The following is a 9,607-nucleotide window of genomic DNA, read 5'->3' on the forward strand; positions in this document are numbered from 1 at the left end:
ATGAGATTTAAGATTTGAATTTTGATAAAATCGAGATAAATATTTTCTTTATGTGTTAGTCATTATTCCAAAAACTAGTAACCGTCCGTAATTTATCTTCTCCGTGTTGATCTTAGGACAGGTTGACAGGAATATTGGAGCGACCGTATTCACTTTTTGCCACCATGACATATATTGCAAAAATCCCACGAGATTATCTGAGATGGTAAGTAGTGGTTGGTTACGATTTGTAGCTGAGAACACTGGGTCGAATGATAAGGATGTCGGGGTGTACATCTCCGAACTCTGTGTACCTCACCCATCACTTATCCTCTCGACTACCATGATTATCTCTCTCGTGATGATCTTGAGTTGGGTGCGGCAAAGGCGTTGGGACGAGCGATTTCATCTTTTGGAGTATATATATTGCAAGAACTTAACAGGCAAATGGGATCGAAACAGAGAAGAGAATGACAAAGGCAATGGCAATGGCTGGGGTGGCCGTGTACATATTGGTGTGGGTGGGCCTCGTGGCCTTGAGCGCCGTGACGCAACAGGGCGTATGGGACATCGCCGACGCCACTTTCTACGGCGACATGTCCGGCAATGCTACCATGGGTAATAATAATATGAACTATCATGACAGCTCGTACTGTTTAGTTATTGATCTGGAAGATCGATTAAAATAGAACCAGTTGCAGGCGGAGATTGTGGGTACGGCGATCTTTTCGCGCAGGGGTATGGCCTGGAGAACACGGCGGTGAGCGGCGTGCTTTTTAACGACTACGAGACCTGCGGCGCTTGCTTCGAGGTACGGTGCTTCAACGACTCCTTGCGGTGCGCACCGGGGAGCATCAACGTGACAGTTACCAGCCTGTGCCCGCCGGACCCCAGGTTGCCCGGAGGGGGTCTCTGCCAGCCGCCGCGGAAACACTTCGACATGTCTGAGTCGATGTACGTGAAGATCGCCACGTCGTTCCACGCGGGGAGCATCCCCATCCAATTCCGACGGGTATCCTGCGTTAAGACGGGCGGGATCAAGTTCCAGATCAAGGGGAACCCTTGGTGGATATTGGTGCTGGTCTACAACGTGGGCGGTTCCGGCGACGTGGCGGCGCTGTCCATCAAGGGTTCCGGTTCCGGGTCAGAGTCAGGGATTGGCGCCAGCTGGACGCCGATGGAGAGGGAGTGGGGGCAGAACTGGCAGATCACCAAGACGCCCGAGTTGGTGGGTCAGAGGCTGTCCTTCCAGGTGACCACCGGTAACGGCAAGGTGGTGGTGTCGGACAACGTCGCGCCGGCGGACTGGCAGTTTGGCCAAATCTTTGAAGGCGCTCAGTTTTTATATTAATACATGATTGTTAATTTAATTATGGGACTAATGCTATCGGCAAAATCAATAATACATGTACTAATATAAATATTTTTATTTTTACATACCAATTTATATATTAAATAAATAGATAAATTTATGTGTCCATACAAATGTTGATAGACATTTAATAATCCAGTCTTTTTAATATTATAATATAACTTGGAATACTCTCCTTTGTACTGGTGTTCTTTCATTCACTCCAAAAGTTAACACTAACCAACTGTATGCTTAGTAGCCAGTAGCCAGTTGCCATTGCCATAGAGGATATCAAAACTCTTGTATTTCCTTGACTAAGAGCATCCGATCCGAGTAGATTATCACTGAATGTAGCCTACTATCAATGTTGCTCCTTTTATCAATATTGACATATTTATATCAATATAAAGAGAGCATTCAATCATCTTGACTTATTTAGATTTTACCATTTATCAAACATTTGATTACCTTGACCTGTTTAGACTTTGTCACTCTTAATATATGAGGACTTTCTCTTGACAAGCATTTTGTCACCTTTAACATGATTGTACTTTTCCAATCATTCGGTAGACTTTTCAGCCTTGCCAAACATCCGGTAAACTTGACCTACATAGACTTTTCAGTCACTTGATAGACTTCTTACCCTTACTATAAGTTTTGATAATCATCCGATAAATCTTTCTCGAAGTAGAGTAATTCTCACTTCCAAACATAAGATTCTGTTTGAATAACCCTAGGTCAAACCTTGACAAGATATTAGTTTATTGTACTATACGCTGATTGTATCAACCATTTTCCCCTATATAATATTTGGCAATACTATTAAGTTAGGCTTATGTCTAGGGATGTAAATGAGCCGAATCAAGCCGAACAGTATTAGTCTCGAGCTCGGCTCGTTTAAGTTATATTTAGACTCGAGCTCGAGCTCGAATTGAACTTTTATTACAAGGCTCGAGCTCGGGTCGTTTTGGAATTATCAAGCTCGTGAACAGTTCGAGCTCGGCTCGTTATTAGCTCAATTATCATAGTTAACGAGCCTAATTCATTAAGCGAGCTCGGGCTCATTTTAGAACTCATTTTTTTGGCTCGTTTTAAAGCTCGTTTTAAGATTCGTTTTAGAACTCATTTTTTGACTCGTTTTATAGCTCAATTTTTGGCTTGATTTAAGACTCGTTTTAAGGCTCGTTTTTTGGCTCGTGAGCCTACAAACGAACATGTTTGCGAGCTCATGAGCCAAATATCCTTAAGCTCGAGCTCGGCTCGATAAAACTGTCGAGCTCGAAATTGAGCTCGAGCTCGGCTCGATAAGATAAACGAACGAACTCGAACGAGCTTTTTATCAAACCAAGCTCCGAATAACTCGCGAACTGTTTGGTTCATTTACATCCCTACTTATGTCTTAAGGGTCTATGTCAATCTTGTTACTACTAGATTTGTCTAACTTGTGATTTACTCTTCCCATTTGACATATATAAAAAAGAAAATTACCACTACAACAAAAATGTTAAAAGACAACACCCCTACGACAACGATTTTAAGAGAAAGCGTTGCGTATTTGCTCAAAGACAACGGTTTTTCCCAAAACCGTTGTCTTTGAACTTCTCATTAAATATAAAAGACAACGGTTTTGTGAAAACTGTTGTCATTGAGTGACTCCTTTTTAAAACAACAACACTTTTTACAACGATTTTATAAACCGTTGTCTTTATCCGCGTTTTTAGGGGTTACAACAACAGTTTTGATAAAACCGTTGTATTTGACTTTGGTTTTTTTTTCCCCTCGCGCGCAGTTTTTGCTTTCCCTCTCTTTGAATATCTTTTCGGCGTTGTGTCTTCCCCTTCGCGTTCAACCCTAGCCATTTTTCTTTCCCTCTCCTCATATAATCTCTTCACGCCGCCATCGACCGACCGTCCGCCTCTGCTGCATCTTCCTCCCTCTCTCGATCCTGCCCAAAACACTACCAGGTTTCGCTCTCACCGGGCCATCTTCACTGCCGTCGGAAGAGGAGGAGGAGGAGTTGATTTGTCTGCTGAAACGACCAGGGAGGATATTTAGCAGCTCGCGCTCGACGCGCCGCAGGTGGAGCATTTTTATTTATTTTAATTTTATGTTCTATGATTTGTGTTCGATTTCGTTGGGTTGTTCCAATTTCTCGTAGAAAGCCATAAAATCGTGCAGTTGTCGATGTTGGGCAGGGAACTTCGACAGGGAACTTCGGCAGGGAACTTCGATCGATATATTTTAGTGTTTAGGTTTTCTTGAAACCAATTAGATTTATTTGGTTTTTCCTGGAGTCGGGCTAGCCGCCCGTCTCCAAGTTTTGATCTTTTATTTATACTTTGATTTGGATCGATGAATTTGTTTGCCAAAGATTTGTTTGTTCTTCTACCTGGGTTTTCATGAGGCTAACGTGAAGGTAAAAAAAATCCATTTACTAAACTCCGACTCATCTTCTTTTCCGAAACGCTGAAAAAGACACTGTTAATGTGCCAGCGGATGTCTTTCATGAGCAAATAGTAGGAAACTATAAAAATGAAAAGGAAAATATTGGACAAGTGGTCGTGCTTGATTTTTTTTTTTACTTTAAGATTTAGAGTGAAGATGTGTCTTTTTTTTCCACTCTCTGTCCATTTATCAGAATTTAAGGTAGCAGCAAAGCCTTAAATTCTGTTCTTATATTTACGTCTATGCATTTCTTCCTCAGTGCTACTTCTTTTATTAGAAAAAAGAAATCATAGCAGGAGAGACTCCTACCTTATACTGTTATTTTGTTCATCTTCTCCCCCTTCGTCATAATATCTCTACGTTTTCAGCCAACGCACCCAAAGACCAACCTTTTTGTAAGCTACAAGCCACGTGATTAAGGAGGTAATTCTATTGTGTTTACTTTCAACTCTACAATGGAGGCTACGTAGATGTAAAATGGAAGAACTCATGTGGATTTCTCTTTTTAATGTTTTCCTTCTTTTAGTAGTGTTACAAAGATGATTGATGCGGAAGAGATATCCCAATTGTGGAGTCAATTTCTCAATTATCTCATCAAATTAGAGAAGGAGCTGAAATGCTTCATATGGTAGTGTTATTCAGTCATTCTAAGGCTTCAATTCTCTAGCTTCAGTGATAAGAATAATTTTCTTTTCATTTGAGAGTTTATTTAGAATGAAATAATATGTCTTATTATCGTTTATTTTCTTGCAGCAATGGTTTGCTTAGAACACCAAAATTATTACCTTGTAATCACATAGTTTGCAGGTATTTGTGTTCATTTGTGTGTTATTCCAAATCTAATGATAGATAATACTAAATACAAAGTCATTGCTCTGAGCATATTCAACGACTGTATTATCACTCCTTTAACCAGTGAACGTTCTATTTGCCTTTCTTGTCAAAACCCTTTTCGATACGAAGGTATAAATTTGTTACAATTAACAACTTTTACACAGCTCTGAAATTATAAATCATTTCATGTGTTAGCCTTTCTTCTAAATATTTGCAGACACTAGGCATGCTTTTCACGTAGAAAGGATGGTGAGCCTTTTTCAAGAGATGGATGCTGCTATTGGCAGCATTATTCAACATAGACCATCACCTAAAAATGTGCTTATTATGCAAAATTCTCAACTTAGGATGAAACGTCCTAGTTTGTGATGTCTGTAGCTACAACACACTCTAATAAATATTTCACTTGCAGGTGATAAACCACAAGGAGTACATAATGTACAAGATAAATCATGTCATTCACCCCTCTCCAAAAAAGTTTCACTTGTAGGAGATGAACCATCAGAAGTACATAATGGACAAGATAAACCAAGCCATTCGTGCCTCTCTAAAAAGTGTCACTTGCAGGAGATGAACTGGCAGGAGTACATAATGCACAAGATATACCAAGCCATTCACTCCTCTCTAAACTTGCACGAGATAAACCAACCCATTCACTCCTCTCTGAAACTGTACCTGGTATGCAAAATTCTCAACTTAGGATGAAGCGTCCTAGCTTGTGATGTCTGCAGTTGCAACACACTAATAAATTTTCACTTGCAGGTGATAAACCAAGTCATTCACGCCTCACTATGCAAGCACATCTTCGTCCATTTATCACTTGCAGGCAAAAGTTTCTAGGAATTGATATGTTCCATTCCTTTAGTTGTATCACCTAGAAGAATCATCAAGGCAGGAGTAGGTAGAAAGTTAATTTAGATACTAACCTCACTATGCAAGTTATCGGGACTGCAACAAATGGTGAATGCCTCTTCTTACTGTACACAATGCATTAGTAGCTGATTTTGTTTACATGCCTTGCAGTACCATTCGTGCTCTATTCGGCATGAAGATCTACGCATTATGTTACTTGAAATAGCGGGTGAGCATCGATAACTCAGATTGCGGATTCAATAATTCAGTGATACTAATCTGATCAAACAGTCTTTTGGTTAAGACCTTCATAAAGATGCATAGAAACTGTTCTCATAGAATATTTTAAGGGTTTTTTTTCGATATATTGTTCTTGATGATGCTTGTTTTTCTTTCTTTGTAGGTTGTTGTATCGACATCCAGAGCATAGGAAATCAATACCTCCATTTGCTTCCATTTGCTCAGTTAGTTGTCTCTCTTCCATTTGCTTTGTTTCTTAATTGAAGAGATAATTGTTATAACAATACTTCTAACATATAACATTACTTGTTTCCTTGTGCAATTCTAATAGTCGGGTTCTCTAATTGTTTGTTTCCTTGAGCCTTCCATAGATTGCTATTTTTTCTCTACAACACAGAGAATTTGTATTAAAGTTCGCATATATATATTTTGAATGTTGATAGTGAACTTAATTGATTTTAATTTCCTTGTCTATTTTCAACATTTGCCTAGACAAGTTCTTGTCATTTTGTCAATCCTGCCTATAACTCAACAAGTTTGCATCCTAAATCAATGTTTAGATGTATTTTCCACAGGTTTAGTTAATTTCTTATTGCCACGAGTATCTTTTAAGAATATTTTTGACTGATTATTTAGAAACTCAATGGCAAGGTCAATGATATTCATTGATCTAATAGACAGACATAGGCAAAGTAAACTTATTCTGCGAATTTAAATCTATGTGCATAAGTTTTCCAATGGAAGTTACCAAGATAACTCTAAGTTGGTTAAATTGCTTGTATTTTATTAGTTTGTATTGTATTAGTTTGTATTGCATTAGTTTGTATTGCATAAGTTACATTCTGAGACTATAAGTTGGTTACATTGCTTGTATTTTATGTAGATTTATATGAATAAATCTAATTCTGGAATTCTGGAAATGAGTGTTGTCCTGGAATTGTTTTATATTAAACCTATGCGAAATCATGGAATTGCTTGTATTGCATAAGTTTGTATTTCACTAGTTAAATTCTGAGACTATAAGTTGGTTATATTGCTTGTATTTTATGTAGATTTATATGAATAAATCTAAATTAGAATTCTGGAATTTTGGTATTGACTGTTGTCATTGAATTGCTTTATATTAGAGCTATGTGAAATCCTGGAATTGCTTGTATTGCATAAGTTAAATTCTGAGACTATAAGTTGGTTATATTGCTTGTATTTTATGTAGATTTATATGAATAAATCTAAATCAGAATTCTGGAATTCTGGTATTGCTCGTTGTCATGGAATTGTTTTATATTAGAGTTATGCGAAATCCTGGAATTGCTTGTATTGCATAAGTTTTATTTCTTAGACCATAAGTTGGTTATATTGCTTGTTTTTTATGTAGATTTATATGAATAAATCTAAATTTGGAATTGATAAGTTTTGTTTAATTTTTCTGTTGCAGGTACATAACTCAGTCAATTCATGTAGCTTGAGACTTTTGATGCAAGGAGTGAGCTTTGTTAGGTTGTAAATTGCCTTACTAATGTGTAAAAGTCATATGGAGAACAGTACTAGAAAACATGTGATTTATGCATGGTTTGATACTACTCATCTTGTATATGTGTGGCTACAAGATGAATTATATATGGATATTTATTTTGGATTTAATTTAGTAAATATTTAGTTTTGTATTGGTGGTTTGCTTATAGTAAAATAAAATTGGTTGTTTGGTATTAATGAACATTAAAGACAACAGTTAAAAATGTTGTAAAAACTAGGTAAACCACAATGAAATTTTTTTGTAAAAAGTGATAAAAGACAACAATTTTATCCGTTGTAAAATATATTAAAACTATTGTAAAAAAAAATAAAACGTGTCAAATACTATCTACCACAACAGTTTATATCTGTTGTAAAAAATGTCTACCACAACGGTTTATTTCTGTTATTGAAATTATCTACCACAACGATTTTAAACGTTGTCGTATCCTTCATAGCTAAATTTTGGGCATATAAACAACAACGGATAAAAACCGTTGTCAAATGTCTACAAAGATAACGGATTCAAAACCGTTGTCGTAGGGTAATACATTCTACAACACTCTCAGTTACAACGGTTTTTTGACCGTACGACAACGGATAATATCCGTTGTCATTTGTAGTTTTTATTGTAGTGTACCTAAGGTTACCTTATGTTTTGCACCAACAATAAGATTTTTGAAAACATTTAAAATATTTTGAGATAAAGCAATGTTTTAAATATCTAACTTTGAAATAGTTTACAAAAATACATTCAAGAGATACCAAGTTAAGTTTATGGGAATAATTTTTTGAAAGATTTTAAGGCACAATTTTTTTTTAAGATTTTTGAAAATATATAGAATATTTTAAGTGAAAGAGCTTTTTCAAAAAATAATTTTGAATAATATTATGCAGGTACCTTGTTAATTTTGTTAAGTAAACTGTTTTTCTAAGTACTAAAAATCTTTAAAAGAAAGAATTTTCAAAATTATTTTCAATATTGTTGAAAGAATTTTTTTTAAAAAAATTCTAGATTTTTCAAAGACTTTTCACTAGATTTCAAAATTTTTTTTCAATGTGTAAAGAATAATAATTTTTGAAATGTAAATTTAGAATCTTTTTTTAGTCTTGAATTTTGACAAAAAAAAAAAAAAATCTACCTTTAACCTGACACACCCTTGTTACATCCTTATTAACCATAAAGAAGATCACCTTATGTAACTTAGGGTTCTAGAGGTTCAAGATTGACCTAAGGATATTGACTCTAAGTGTTGGTCAACAAATATGATTTTTTAAAGTATATAGGTTTTGAAAAATTATTAGTATAATATACCCAATCAAACATGAAGTACATTAAAATATTACTACGTTGAATCAATATTTTAAAAATAATTTAGGAACATATTTTTATAAGTTTTTTTAAAAAAATATTTTTAATTTAATAGTCATTATCATCTCACCCATTCTATGTGTCTGAGTACAATCAATCATGGTAACCTTATAAATTTTGAGAGATGATTTTCAATTTTACTTAATTTAAAATTTATACTTAGATTTGAAAAATTGTTTGACCTTGTATTAGATTTAGATTTAGTCGTAAGTGAGTTAAGTTCACATTTAAAAAATTAGCTTTTGGATTATGATGAGGCACATAGGCTCTCTTAGGTATCAAAACAACGATCATTTCCTTAGATAAAATATTTTTAAGGAACTGTACACTTAATCTACTTTATGAAAAACCCTAATCTAACTAATCTAGGATGTGGTAATGTAGTTTCAATCAATTCCACTTAGTTAATCAGACCAAGTAGGATACTTTTTACACTACCTAACTACCTAAATTAAACTTTTTTAATGTATCCTTCCCTATTACTATGTTGGGCAAGAATTAAATAATTTTTTTTCCTATTTAACCATTATAGATTAAGAATAAAATTAAAGCTAGCATGTATGCTCTGATATTAATGTGCATAATAACATTAAATACAAGTATGCATGTACATGACAACTATCTAATGAGTCAAACAAGCCAAACAATTAATAATTAATTTCTAATAATATATCAAATTCTTGATTTGATATATATCTATATATATTGTGTGAACACACGAATGTGTCAACGCACTTTGATATATTTTATTTTTATTAATTTAACTATTTTGTTGGGTAACATTTTAGTAATTAGTTCCATAATTAAGTTTGTTTATGATAATCAGTTTTAAATTTTAATTTTGAATTTTTTATAGTCAGATTTGACATGCCAAAATTTTGTGGATGTATTTTCATGAATTTTGGTATTTAATTTCAAATTTTTGGATTTAATTTCAAAATTTTTTAATTAATCATTGTTTCATAATTAAATAGTACTTTAATATAATGAATTTTAAAATTTAAAATTTTTATATTTAAATT

General features: G+C 34.6%; 1 protein-coding gene across 3 annotated transcripts; it reads left to right on the plus strand.

Annotated features, from left to right (window-relative positions):
• Window positions 1-396: 396 nt before the first annotated feature.
• Window positions 397-1,459, plus strand: LOC121993946 (expansin-A4-like). 3 transcript variants are annotated; one of them, XM_042548178.1, is made up of 3 exons: window positions 397-597; window positions 675-1,033; window positions 1,109-1,459. In XM_042548178.1, exons 1-3 carry the CDS (start codon window positions 450-452, stop codon window positions 1,328-1,330), a joined length of 729 nt encoding a protein of 242 aa, XP_042404112.1. In that variant the 5' UTR covers window positions 397-449; the 3' UTR covers window positions 1,331-1,459. The 3 variants fall into 3 exon arrangements, with proteins under 3 accessions (XP_042404112.1, XP_042404110.1, XP_042404111.1); XM_042548176.1 differs by having other exon boundaries at window positions 675-1,459; XM_042548177.1 differs by having other exon boundaries at window positions 681-1,459.
• The last annotated feature ends 8,148 nt before the right edge of the window (window positions 1,460-9,607 follow it).

Source organism: Zingiber officinale, chromosome 6A (genome assembly GCF_018446385.1).
Source record: "Zingiber officinale cultivar Zhangliang chromosome 6A, Zo_v1.1, whole genome shotgun sequence".
Classification (NCBI taxonomy): Eukaryota; Viridiplantae; Streptophyta; class Magnoliopsida; order Zingiberales; family Zingiberaceae; genus Zingiber; species Zingiber officinale.